This window comes from Apium graveolens, chromosome 4 (genome assembly GCF_009905375.1).
Source record: "Apium graveolens cultivar Ventura chromosome 4, ASM990537v1, whole genome shotgun sequence".
Lineage (NCBI taxonomy): Eukaryota > Viridiplantae > Streptophyta > Magnoliopsida > Apiales > Apiaceae > Apium > Apium graveolens.
Window position 1 is genome coordinate 51,199,900 of NC_133650.1, and position 14,935 is coordinate 51,214,834.

The 14,935-nt window shown below is 34.0% G+C and overlaps 1 protein-coding gene and 1 long non-coding RNA gene across 2 annotated transcripts; one reads left to right on the top strand and one right to left on the bottom strand.

Annotated features, from left to right (window-relative positions):
* Positions 1-763: 763 nt before the first annotated feature.
* LOC141717980 (uncharacterized) lies at positions 764-2,370 on the top strand. The gene is made up of 2 exons (XR_012573864.1): positions 764-948; positions 1,358-2,370. It is a non-coding gene; the product is annotated as an uncharacterized LOC141717980 (long non-coding RNA).
* On the bottom strand, positions 1,387-9,648 carry LOC141717979 (kinesin-like protein KIN-14C). Its single transcript, XM_074520295.1, has 21 exons — positions 8,709-9,648; positions 8,363-8,472; positions 8,067-8,233; positions 7,823-7,977; positions 7,626-7,736; positions 7,158-7,329; positions 6,336-6,433; positions 6,138-6,221; positions 5,942-6,019; positions 5,774-5,866; positions 4,681-5,544; positions 4,510-4,591; positions 4,332-4,427; positions 4,074-4,253; positions 3,846-3,952; positions 3,597-3,759; positions 3,175-3,364; positions 2,836-3,089; positions 2,061-2,224; positions 1,601-1,695; positions 1,387-1,522 (listed from the first exon to the last, which is right to left on the bottom strand). The coding sequence occupies exons 3-21, from the start codon at positions 8,107-8,109 to the stop codon at positions 1,519-1,521; spliced, it is 3,033 nt and encodes a 1,010-aa protein (XP_074376396.1). The 5' UTR covers positions 8,110-8,233; positions 8,363-8,472; positions 8,709-9,648; the 3' UTR covers positions 1,387-1,518.
* Positions 9,649-14,935: the final 5,287 nt, after the last annotated feature.

Sequence of the window (14,935 nt, forward strand, 5' to 3'; positions counted from 1 at the left end):
TGTAAATGGTTGAAAATACCCATTATGGGAGTGAATGACTGAAAATACCGTTTTAGATACGCATTTGTCATTTGGGTATCATGTTTTGTACTAGATACGTGTCCAATTTATTTATTTTTATTTTTTCTAAGAGACGCATTTGGCAAATACATATCTCAATAGTAATACCCAAACTACAAATGCGTATCTTTAGTAATTTTCTTTGATACCCAATTCTCAAATGCGAATTACACTTACCCAATTACAAAATGCGTAACCAAAATAATATTTTCAACCATGTATTTTAAAAATGGGTATTTTCAGCTGTTATATCCAAAAAATGGAAACATCAACCTCTATATGTTTGGGTAGGTAGTTCGCGGGATTTTACACACATGCAAGGTTAAAAAAGTGTAGTGAAAATATTAAAAAGTACACTGCGTAACACTTGGCCACCCACATGCAGTATAGCACCAGAAATATCCGTCCCAATTAAAAAGCTTAACTTTTTTTGCGGAAATCGTGTGTCTAACTATAGGTGAGGTGAGGTGTATGAAAGATAAGTAGATAATATCAAACAAAATCGGCCCGTCTACCCCAAAAGGGTATTCAAGAAGATAGTAGCAAGTTGAGATAAGAATAGTATCAGTATGGAATAATTATATAAATTTGTGGGGAATTGACAATAGTAACTTGCCAGAATTTGTTAAAGAAGACTTGAAGTTGAAGAGTGTCAGGCCACTTGATTTTAATATCTCCTGAAATATGCTAGATCTGGTCATGTGCATACTATGTACAGGGATCATCCGAAAATTCACTACTTGTACTATGTATACTATGAACAAACATTTCATGTAATCTTTTTTGCACAATCTATTTCAATTTCTTTTTTTGCACAATCTCAACTTGCTACTATCATCTTTTTGATATTGGAGATGGTATTATGCACATTTCGCCTATTTCTAACAGGTAAAATCACTGTATATCATACATACTATACAACTATGCAAGTGTATTACATGAAATGTTTGTTCATTGTTGGCAGAGCCAATAAGTTTACACTTTATATTCATGTGCATACTATGTATAGGGATCATCCGAAAATATTACTGCATTCATGTGCATACTATGTATAGCTAAAGAGATTGTTTTTGCAGCATCAAGAATTTCTAAATGTTGATGTAAACCTCCACAAGTAGTCAAAATCGTTTGAGTATACGTTCTCTCTACGGTATTCCAATGCTGTCCTAGTTTTTGCTCGAGAATCTCTGCACATACATATTTTACATAGAAGATTTCAATAAAGTTGCCAAAATTTCCGCTTCATGGCACATATTTGAGCTTACAAAATCTGACCTTTTTGTGCATTCTCATAAAGGTGTTGAATCTTCAAAGGAGAAATCGCTTTCTACAGAGTTGTCATGGTCTAGAAAGAATACTGTCCGATATGTTGTTAAATCACCTCTTCGTATACTCCAATTTTAAAAATAAACTGCTGGGAACTAGCCAAGCAGTAGTTGTCCTGACCAGAATCTGCATTCATCTTTTCCAAGAAAATAATGTTAAGCTTTGTTAAAAAATGTATAATGTGTAATTTAAGATTGAAGGAGAATTCCAGTACCTTGTTGCAACGGCTCGTTTCTCACCAGTTTTGAGCAGATGCAACTTTTCAATCTCCAAGTCTTTCTTTCCAATTGTATCTTTTAGGGATGCAACCTGTAAAGGGAAAAATATGCGCATCATATGATAAAACATACATGAACAGAAAACAATTTCTTTTTTGCACAATCTATTTCAAACCAGGGACTATCCCAATTTTATGTAACAGAAACTTGGAGGACAATAACTGCCCCAAATTTGATCATGGAAAATGCGAGCATCCCCTTGGTCTAGCAAGATGAAGGTTGACATTTAATTTTCTGTGGATTTCGAGTCCATAACTAGTTATCCCTTCCAACATACTACCTTAGTAGCTGAGCCCCCTTGAGGCTCATTAACAGTGTTTTGCACAATAAGAGTGGACAATTTAAGATTAAAATGAGAAGATCTAACAAGAAAGAAGAATGTGTGAAATCAAGCACCTGTTCCATCAATTCTTTGACATCTTTACCCTCTTTGCTGCTACGTGCGGCACCAAGCTCAACTCCGGAAACCCTTTCAGCAAACTTCAAGGTACTTAGGCTTTCCGTGAATGAGATAGCTTCGGGATTAAGCTGTACAAACATAATTGTCTTTGCTTGGCCACCTGCATTATGAGATAGAGAGATTATGGTTTTGTTAATGCAATGATAATGAGTCTTCAAAAGGTAACTCAGATTTCTCCGGAGATTTCTCTATATAAGACATTTGATTTGAGAATGATTAACATATATTTCGGTTTTCAATGCTCAATCGTCAACATTTCAGAAGAATGTAACCCGGACTCAATCCTCTAAAAATCATGATATATGTTGAACTTTTTCTTTTGATAACCAGGTTACGCGCATCTCGACTATTCCTGGAGAAGACTAGCCTTTATTATTTAATTTAAATTCTTTTAAAAAAAGATAAGTTTTTTTTCGAATTCAGACCATCAGAACTCAAACGTCACATTTAATCAAAGAATTTATTGTTTACCTCATTATTGTTATATTAATCAATTAAAGTCAAACATATCGGTACCCAGATCACTGTAGCTAACTAAACTGTGGGCATAATATTTGTCCTACAAGACAACTGTCTACTTATGTCTTGCTAACCAATAGGACTGTATTGTGGCTGGAAATTCAATAATATTCGACATCAATAATTTGTAAATCTCTGAAATGCTTCATCATTAACTAATTAGAAGACCAGGAATGGTTGGTAAGTAAATACCAAGCGAACTTTGAAGAACTTGAGTGAGTTTGCTATTTCGATATGGAACATGAGAACTTTTTTGTGCCAAAGCGAAGATGACATCTCCAAGTGCTGCCAAAGATTTGTTTATATGTTGTGCTTCCTTAAGTCGATCTCCAGTTACCTCAGAACGGTCTATCCTTTCACTTCCAGCAAGATCTACCAAGTGGAGATTACCATGTAATATGGAGCCTGACTTTAAATCTGTCCCACGAGCATGGACTGTTAAAACACTGCACTCACATGTGTAATGATATGAGAAACATATAAAGCACAGAAGAATGTGGATAAAAACCTAGTAAAATTTAAAGAAAGAACCTGTGGGATCGGCTGCTTCTTTCATTCATGGCAGTGGAACTTTTTGCTCTATTTTTCAGTCCAATTTCCATATAGTCCATAACGTCAGAGCTTGATTGTACAGGATGCATGCTAGCATCAGGGACAGCTAATCCACTTGCTTTGGAGTTGGATGAAATCCCTAGTGTGCGGAAATCAAGGAAACCATAGTCTCGAACATGATATAACAGAAACATTTATATTAAAGCTACTCATAAATAAATTTTATTGGAACACAGGGAACCTACACAAATGAACTAAATGTATAAAGTCAAGAAAATAAGCGAATTATATTTGACGACATAAGGGATCTGAGTTTTGACACAGAGCACAATAACTGTATTAACATAGCTCATGGGAAAAAGTTGGAGAATGAAATATGAAAGGATATTTCTTCTGGGAACCAGGTGACAATAAATCACGAACTTGTTCATTATATATTTCAACCATCTGAACTCCTATTTCATACGCACAAGTGCTTCCCCTTCTCTGAGAAATATTAAAAAGGTCATTCATAGCTCGATAGTTGACGCCCCATTCCTCCTCAGAGGCTCCATCAGGGCCCGACTGCAGAAACATATTATTAATATAATCAAACAAACAATATCAAAAGGTTACGCCCTTTGGAAATAATGCATAATAAAGGCTCATACCATAGTGTATGTTTTCCCTGAACCAGTCTGACCATATGCAAATATACATACATTATATCCATCCAAAACAGATTGTACGAGGGGTCGGATTTCGGAATATACATCCACTGTCAATTTCGAAAGAGAATTTTTTATTATTTGCACTGTTTACCTAAAATAAATCTAATACAGTAGAATATATTCACATGACCTTCAATAAGAAAACAACAAATGTTAAGAATTGAAAACCTTGAGTTGCTTTTGACCCATAGACTTGATTGAACTTAAATGAACGCCGACTTTCTTTTCCTTGTTTTGTTGGATTTACAACTGTTAGCTCCCCATTATCACCCACGGAATCAACAATCGTCTGTTTTGCCTTCTGTCCAGGGAGGAGTGGCCTTATCCGACAATACACTCTAATATTTCCTACTCAATAAAGTTTAAGAGAAATAAAAAAGACTGAACTTATTTGAGAGCATTATATACGACGTGTATCAGCGGCACCTTTTAGGTCTTGGAGCTCATTATGCATCTTCCTATTTTCAGCTAGGACAGCATGATAGTTTTCGGCTGCCTTTTCTAATTCCTTTATCTTTGTCCCTAAACAAGGTGAAATGAATTATTTGACCGTACACAACACATAAGCTAAGTAGAAAGTTGTCTGGTGTATGATAAATCGAACCTAGGCGACTAAAGTCCTCCATGTAACTCTTTTGTGTCTGTGTAACTTCCTGCCTGACTGCTACAGAAGAAAGTTTTAGCTCCTGAAAGATAGTTTATGGTAAATAAACTACAAAAGCTGACAGCCATAATTATAAATAAAGTAACATACACTATGTCTACTGAGAAATACCTGCAAAAGACCTATCTGAAATTCCGCACATATTTGGTAAATGTGCTCCTTTTTGTTCCACCGCTGACTATTTGATTCTGCAGTGGTCTCAAGCTCTTTAATTATATTTTTTGAATCTGTCAAGTACTGCTGAACCTCGTTTAGCTTCATCTCTAGATCTTGTTGAACCCCTTTAGCTTCTGTTTGCATTTGCAAGCAGTGTTGCTCGTATTCATTTCTAGTTGTTTCCAGCTCTTGCTTGAGTGAATTAATATCATGGGACCTATTAGCATCAGTATCCATTTGTAAGCACAGCTGATCATAATTGTTTTTAGCTATTTCTAAGTCTTTCTTCAAAGATTCATTTTCTGAGCTTCCCTGAATTGTTTCCATCTGTAAACGAAGCTGCTCATAATTTTTCTTAGTTGTTTCAAGCTCTTGCATTACTGAAGTAATATTGTGGGATCCATTAGTATCTGGATCCATTTGTATGCGGAGCTGATCATAATTCTTTTTAGTCATTTTTAACTCTTCCTTCAAAGATTCAATTTCTTGGCTTTCCTTGGCTGTTGTTTCCATTTGCAAGCGAAGCTGCTCATAATTTTTCTTAGTTGTTTCCAGATCCTTCCTGAGAAATAAAATTTCATAATTGTTTCTATCTTCCTTCTCAAGAGACACAACTTTATGATTGTTGTTATCTTCCTTCTCGACAGACACACTTTCATGATTGTTGTTATCTTTCTTGAGAGATGCAATTCCATTATCATTGATATCGTCCTTCTTGAAAGATTCAATTTCATAATTGTTGGTATCCTTTTGGTTTATCAGCTTTTGTACATCTTGCACATCAGCTTTATTTCTTCCTTCTGTTAGAGTCCTCCGAGTCTAGCATAATAACTGAACTGAATACTTTTATGAAATAAAAAATTATAAAATGAAAAGAAGCTTGAATTATGAACTTGGGTTTGACATCTACTTCCATGAGAAAAAAGACATAGCTATTTGCTATCAATTTACTTGGTCTAGATCCTTTAAAGATGACAGAAAAAAGGCATTATGATCTAGTAAATGGAAATAGTGATACATGAGAACCTTTGCAGATATCACTAAGTACCTGTGTCTCTTCACCAGTCCCAGCTGCAAGAGCTTCCAGGACTCTAATTCTTGCCTGGTATTTCTCCTCCCGTACCTTGAAAAGTTGGTTTTGCTACATATAGAATGATAAATAATGAGGATGATACAATCAAAATGCTAAAATAGCATCAAATTTTATGAACATTACAGTTTTCAGGTGCTCTGCTTGAGTAGAAATCCGTCTCTCAATTTCTTGAACTACTTTTCTCAATAAGCATGCCACACGCTACAGAAAGAAAGATAAAGCTCTCAGTAGAATGAATCTCTACATAGTTAATCTCATACATTATATGAAAATTTAGAACTACTTTGTTATTATGTGTATGCTCTCTTCCTTTGCTTACCTGAGGTATTTCACCATTCTTTCTTTGACCGCCCTCCTCTAAAATTCCATTCACGGCACTTAAAAGTGACTGTGTTGGCGCATTCTGCAGACAAGAAAATGCATCAAAATAAGCATTATCTCAGAAAAACACAAATAGACAACTAGCAGATGACCCCATTTTAAGGAGGTCAACGCAGAAAGAGACTATTAAACATACATCCAAACGGTTTGAGTTTATCATTTCTGATATCTTTGCAGAAGGAATATCTGCGTAGCACCCATGCTTTATCTGAAACACGTCCTGGAAGTTATGTCCTACATGATGCAGTAATGCTGGTGATGGTTCTAAACAACAGGAGGAAGGTCCAAGATATCATTTAATCAGATTGAGAGATATTGTACATACACTTGGAAAATAAAACAATACAGTTAGCCAGGTTCCACTTCCACAAGTGAATTGTATGTTTTATTAATACAAGTATATAAGATTGATCTCCACAACAACGGAATACATGAACAGGATCTAGTATAATGACACAGCCATTTATTCCTTGCACTTTATGCCTGCTATGTTTCTACTAGTTTAGTTGCTGTCTATAGTCTCCAGCCTATGTAGTTGCTCCAGTATGGCTGGTGTCTTTTTTTCTAGGTTTATTGTATCTGGTTCAATGGTGTGTTAATGTTGTGTGTACCTCACCCTCCTGCTATAATCGGAGGGGTTTGTTTATTATTCAAAAAAAAGGAGGATCAAAATTACAATCCAGGAAATTCTATAGAAGCGTCGCACTGTGGTGGATATAAAACTTATGAAATTTCAGGTGACAATGTAACTATGTAGAAAAACTTAATCCCCTCATTATTATTATTTCCCGGTAGTGGTCAACTGCAGAAATTTTAATAATTAGACAGTCATGCCTCCACTGAGCCTCAAACCTCAATCTCTTGTTAACAAGAAAAGCGAGGTATTCACCAGGCTACTGCTAGGACAACATAACTTTTAACAGACATGAAACAAGATGAAAACAAAGAATCAACATACCTGACTTGACTGGACTGCGCAATACATGAGAAAAATTTGACTCTGATACACCTTTGTGCGTCACACTAGATAGTCTGGCTAAACTAGCAGCAGAAAGTTCATATCCTCCACCATTCACTATAAGCCGCGATCTAAGTGTTAGCAGACAGTCTACGACAATTTTCATTGATCCCTGTATGAAATTGAAAAGGTAACAAAAAGAAAGAGAAAGTCTGGAAGCAGAAATTAGCATCTAGTAAACAATTAGGTTATGAAAATGCTGTCTATGGTTTCTGATTACAAATTACTTAACCTGTTAACCACATGCAAAGAAAGGTTTCAAATAAGATCAAGAAATTATATATATTTTGACAAAGCAGATTATGAAGATGATGTAAAGATGACACAATTCAAATTCTATTAAAATGCAATTAAGGACAGGGCCTCTGCAATCAATATATAAATGAAACAAAACAGAAACATCATTACCTTTTCTATGTCCCTGAGTTGGAATGTAGGCAACCCCATCTCATACATGGCAGCAAGAAACCTTTTTACATTTTCTGGACCTGTCTTTGAAAAATTGCCAGAACCGCTAGACTGGAGAATTAAGTTTTTAATTATTAATTTTTTATTACATGTTCAGCAACAAAGAATTTGAACATGATTTAATATAACTTATTTACCTCAACGGACCCTGGTTTATATTTATTCAACAACTGACATAAAACACTACCGTCATCCAAGAATGCTCTCAAATCCTCATCCGAAGTATTTGCTGGCAAATTAGCATTAGAAAGAGTATTGTTTAACCACTCGATAAGAATCGTTCGCTGTTTATCTGTAGAACAGAGGAAAATTTAAATTTAATCAGGGTATATTTAATCAAACATAGGGGAAAGAGTACAACAGTTCACATCATCATCTCACCATGACTAGGTTGAAAAACATCCATGGATGCTTGTCGTTCCATTATGTGGGAAAAAGACTGAAACTTGAAGATGATAATATAATCAACCCACGATATCCATATGCCAGCGATATCTTTATCAGGACCAGGCTTATTTATCTATAAACATGGCTCGAAAACTTCATTCCTAAAAATGGAAATTATATAATGACATGAATGTGAATTATATTTTGCAGCAAAGGGAATTAGGAAATACCAAATGGAGAAGCTTCTATCATTTTGTTCACATTTAAAATGTATAAAGGAAGCTAGCTACCATTTTAAATATCACGCATCCATGCCTCTACTTATACTCGAACCTTCAACTCCTGTATCAACAAGAAGGTCTCCAATATGCTATGATGCTAGCAATGCACCGTTAATTAACTGTAGAAAAAATGCAAAAGCAAACTCTAATACCAAACATAGAGAGGGTTCAATATTAAAGAGACAAATTGTTATCTTGTCAATGAAATATAATAAACGAGGTTTTAAGAATGATTACTGACATATTCAACAAAAATCAATCTCCATACACATTGAGTATATTCCAAAACCTCATCGTCTAAGAAACATAAAATCAAGAAAATCACAGCAAAAACTCAAACAGAAAAGAATGCAACCTTATCAATAGGTGATTCACAGGATTACAAACTGGGAATCTAATGAGTGACAACAAATTCGAGCCAGTGAATTTTATTTTATTTTAAATTTTTGAAAAAAGAAAAAAAAGTGTACATAAGCATTGCCAAGTATATATTTGTTTTTTTTTTTTTTTTGACAAATGCAGAAAACTTTCATTAACTTCAATATAATACAGTCGGGACAAACCCCCAACTGTCGATACAACCAGGTGGTAAAACAAATATCATACTAAAAACAATTAGATGATTTGTTTCCTGATCGTTTAACACATAGAATTTAAAAATTCTTGAAATTAAAAACGAAATAAAAGACATCCCGAGCAATCCAAATTGTGCCAACATCTCTGAAAATAGCAACATCGCAATTGACCATATCACATAAAAACCATTGTTAGCCCAATGTTCAAAAACACCAATCACTGAGATTGGAAAAACGACACCACAGCTATCTACTTGCCGGACACCGGCTATAGACATGCCGAAAACACCCCAGCTATCTACATGCCGGATACCAGCTATAGACATGCCGAAAGTGTAAACACGTGAAAGATGAACAATCTTTGGTTGTGAAAGGTGAGCTCTTGCAATAATTAACACCGCTCCAGATTCGACGCAGGCTTTGCAGACCACCAAGAATATCAATAAACTCGTTCTCAACCGATTCAACACGAAATAAACCCAATCATAATTAAACAAAAACATAACAAAACACTCCAAAAGGAGAGACAAAACACACACTCCAAAAGGAGAGACACGCAAACACCCAAAAAATTGGGTTTTATTGAAGGAAAATTAATAAGGATAAAAGAGAATGAAGGGTTGGGGCTTTCCACCGGAAAAAACCAGTGGAAGCCCCTTGATTTACTTGAAAATAAACAAACCCTAGGAGAGGAGAGAAGAAAAGGGAGGCGGCTAGGTTTTTTATTGGTTCAAGTTAAACAATATTATAATAATAGTATATATTTGTTTGGTTAAGCTTACTTGTGTTTAAAATCACAAATAAAACCTGTCCGTTTGGCGTGAAAGTAGGAGCACAACTCTCCTTCATCCTAAGCTCTTCCCACGTCTCATCGTTTCAATTCTTTTCTTTTATTGATTTATTCTTCATCTCTCCTTCCCGGCAAATTCTTGAGGGGAAAAAACAATCTTATAGTTACTTTTATACCCATGTTCATATATTTCCTGTCGGGCAGCGCAGTGCGTTTTTTTCCTCAAACCGCAAACCAAACCGCACATGCGGTTTGCTCAAATTTCCAAACCGCAACCGCACCGTGTACCCTCGAAAACCGCATAAACCACACCACGAAAATTCGGTGTGATGCGGTTCACTGCGGTTTATACTTTACAAGTTTAAAAATATTAAATAAATACAAAACTTAAATTTAATCAAATTTCCGAAAATAGTTTTAGTCAATCAGAATGCAACATCTTAGTTCACTAGTATAAATACTTGGATTTTGGTTTTCCTAGTGAAGAAATACAAACAAGAGATTGTGTAGTCTCTTTTTTATTTATCAGAAAATCGTGTGGTCCATTTGAATTCCTTAATGAATTTAACATATAATTCTAACTCAATAAGGATGCTATGGCCATTTGGTGAAATTCAGTTTAACTAAGAACATAAAATGGTTGTTTATATTACCCGATAGGAATATAAGTGTGTATATATATATATATTTATAATATATTAAATATTGCGGTGCAGTGCGGTTTGAACCACATTTCAGAAATTTAAAACCACAACCCACACCGCACCGCGCGGTTTATTAAAAATTCAAACCGCAACCGTACCACGAAAATTAAAAACCGCGTTTTGCGGTGTGATTTGGTGCGGTGCGGGCGGTTTTTGCGGTTTGTGCGGTTTTCTACTCACCCCTATTTCCTGTCTAGATTATTTAGACCTGCTAGCAATAAAACCTAGGTGCCAATAATAATTTAAAAAATATAGATGATATGTAAAAAACCACAACTCCAACAAATTATTTTTAGATGCCCATAAATAAGCATCATATTTATTAATCGAAGAATCATCATCTATATTAACTTCACGTCATTTTCCTCTCAAAAAACTCTATCATCGACTATATTTCTCTCTAAAATGAAAAATTCTCATACTTTAACTAGGGCAGATATTGATGTATATATACTTGTTTATCACATATATATATATTATTTAATTTTATGTAATGTAACGTGTGAAAATATTTTATGAAAAAATATATTTTTTCCATTGTTGATCAAATTTATTAAATACTTATATGAAGATTTTAATATATATTTTATATTTTTAAAATTATTAATAAACTAATATAATAATAAAATTAGTTAAATATTTTATAATATATACATAATGTTTTAACTAATTCTTCTGATATGTTTATATTATAAGAATAATATCGTTAAATATGTTTTAATTAATTAAATATTTTAGTTTCACTTGTATTCACTAAAAAAATAACTAGTTTGTTATTAATAATTTCTTCACAACTATATATGTTAAAAACAATCATTTGATATAATGGTTAAAATTTGAAAATAACAAAAAAAAACTTTTTTCAAATATAGCTAACCATTTTAGCTAATATTATTGAAGTATAATTACTCAACAAATTTTACATAATATTTATTTTGTACTATTTTAACTAATAGATATAGGTAATAGCCTTGGAGATGTTTTTACATTTATTGTCAAATAAGATTACAATATCCTATTTTCCATCGAAGTTTATTTAACGACTTCGTGTATGAAAAGTGTGCATCTTAATTGTGTTGTATATCAATTGCTGCATATTGCTCCCTTATACCAAATTTAACAATTCAAAAATTTAACATTTTTTTAGTATTACGTCTTTCTTATGTATGTTCAAATGAACACAATAAACACTAAATTTTATGAGTTTAGTACATTTTTATTGGTGGAGTTGTTGTAAATGCAGGGGTCATATTTATAATTAGAGGACCAATCAAAATGCATCAAACTCATGGGAGTTAATATTTTTTGTGTGCCCTTGGGCACACATTAGAAACCCCGTTACTCTTAATGGGACAACTTTAATAGACCAGGTTAAAATGAAAAATGAATTGCATCTCTGGTCCGCACCCCTTTAACCGGGTCAAAAATTAATGTTAAATACGTATTTCAGAAATTACATTTCATTTCTTTCATCTTTCGAATTTAATATATTTAACATATTTTTTTAAGAACTAATGTTTATCGAAACATCTGCGGATAGACTTGTGATGGATTATTGAGTGATTCCCGTATACAATACATTGCGGGTTTGGTTAAAAATATGCGACAACCCGATCGAATCCCAATTTTGAAATAAGATGAAGTACACCGACCACGTGCAATTACTTGAATATTTCACTAGTCCACCAAACTCCTTTATATTCATCTAATTTTGGTCCAGGTATTGCAGCTTACCCCTGTTACTCATCTTGTTCTGAAATCGTTTTTTACCAGATTTATCTATTTGAAAGACCACTTAACCAGACACCCACCCCCACCCAGTTACATGGCACTTCCAGAGCCAGAAGGGAACTAAAAGAAGACCAGAAAGAGTAAACGAAATATATTTTTTGTAACCCATATAAAGACAGCGCCCCAAGAAAATTAACTCTAACAAGAAAACCTAGATTGTTGAGCTGATACTGACGAGCAATTGAGCTAATATTCCCTTTCTAAGGATGATTAAGTCATAACATTATGCAATAATTATATATACGGAAAAAACTTTTTATCACCTCATAGCTTCGCAACTATTGCTGAAATCATACAGTCTCATATGGATTGAACTCCTCAAAACCAACAACATTCATAATTCTGAAAAACTTGTAAAGAAAAATACAAATGATGGTATTTTTTGATATAAATCAAATATCCACAAACTCAGGGGGAGTTTCTTCTAATCAAAACTCAGTCACACATCAAGACAACAGTGAGGCCTCTTCATCTAGAGCTAATCTACCTCAACAGATAAAATGGACTAGAGATCACCCTTTTGAGCTTATTATTGGTGATGCATCTTCTAGAGTTCAAACAAGAAAAGCAACTCAAGAAGAATGTCTATATAACAGCTTTCTCTCAAAGGAAGAACCAAAGAAGGTAGAAGAAACTCCGTTGGATCTTGATTGTGTTCTAGCTATGCAGGAGGAGCTAAACCAATTTGAAAGGAACAAGGTATGGAAGCTGGTACCCAAGCCTAAAGGAAAGAATTCAATTGATACCAAGTGGGTATTCAGAAACAAGATGGATGAAAATGACATAGTTGTCAGGAACAAAGCTAGATTGGTTGCTAAAGGTTACTGTCAACATGAAGCAATAGATTTTGATGAAACTTTTGCTCCTGTTGCAAGACTTGAAGCCATCAGAATTTTCCTAGCCTATGCAGCCCATGCCAATTTCAAAGTCTATCAAATGGATGTCAAAAATGCCTTTCTGAATAGAGATTTGGAGGAGGAAGTCTATGTCAGTCAGCCTCCTGGTTTTGAAGATCCAAATTTTCCAGAATATGTCTACTATCTTTTGAAAGCACTTTATTGATTGAAGCAAGCAACTAGAGCTTGGTATGATACTTTGTCAAAGTTTCTCTTAGAAAATCACTTCACAAGAAGTACTGTTGACAAAACTTTATTCTTTAGAAATGTTAATGGCTCTAGCATACTTGTTCAAATTTATGTAAATGATATTATATTTGGCTTTACATATGAAATTTTTTGCAAAAAGTTTGCCAAATTGATGCAAAGTAAGTATGAAATGAGCATGATGGGAGAACTAACTTACTTTTTTGGTTTACAAGTTAAGAAAGTTAGTGATGGAATATTCATTAGCCAAATCGAATATATTTATGATCTTTTAAAGAAGTTTGATCTAATGGATTGCACATCTGCAAAAACTCCTTGGCCACTGCAAGTAAACTTGAATTAAACACTACTAAAAAGTCTATGGATATTTCAAGCTATAGAGGCATGGTTGGCTCACTTTTGTACTAAACAGCTAGTAGGCCAGATATAATGTTTGCTACTTGTCTCTGTACTAGATTTCAGGCTGATCCTAGGGAATCTCATTTAATAGTTATTAAGAGAATTTTCAGATATCTCAAGGGAACACGAAAACTTGGCATTTGGTACCCTAGAGATTCTGGTTTTGATCTAAGTAGTTATTCAGATGCAGACTATGAAGGGTGTAAAATTGATAGAAAAAGCACTACAGGAACCTGTCAATTTTAGGAAACAAGCTAGTATCTTGGTTTAGTAAAAAGCAAAATTCAGTCTCTACTTCTATGGCTGAGGCCGAATATATTGCTGTTGGCAGTTGCTGTGCACAGATTCTCTGGATGAAAAACCAATTATTGGACTATGGTCTGCAAGTGGACAAAATTTCTATTTTCTGTGATAACACAAGTGCAATTGCAATTACTGAAAATCCAGTATATCATTCAAGAACAAAGCACATAGACATCAAGTACCACTTCATTAGGGAACATGTAATGAATGGTACTGAGGAACTTCATTTTGTTCCAAGTGAGAAGTAACTTGCAGATATCTTTACCAAGCCACTTGATGAATCCACCTTCACTAGGTTGGTACGTGAGTTAGGTATGCTTAATTGTTCTAAATCGTTTTTTTTGATAATTTTGCAAGTTAAAATGCAGCCAGAAACTTAATTGATTCTTTTGTTTTGGATGGAGATTTGGCTAAGTCAAAATCTACATATCAACGAATGTTCATTATCCATCAAGTTTGATCATCCGTCGAAATAAAATAGATTAGTAAAAATCAATTACTTTTCTGGATTATTTTAAATCTAACGGATAATTGCTTTATTCTCATACGTCGAATTGTCTACATCTTAGCCGTTAAAATTTTGAACATTATCCATCGGATTTATTTACAGTCTATAAGTATATCACGACGGATAATTGACAGAATTTTGACAGTCTATTTTACTTTTAAACGGCTATTTTGGGGAAACTTTCATTGGGTCTTTAATTTTTACCCTTAATATTTATCCCATTTTATCTGCGATACATAAAAGCCTATTTCAAGTTCATTTTAGCTTTTATCTTTCTTTATTACAATTAACTGCTCTCTTCTTCGTCAAAGAAATTACCTTGCTTAACAATGGCACCAGTAGTCAAGATCATGTCTCAGTCAAGATTCATTTATTAGAAGAACAACTTCATGGGTCTTGTGAACAAAGA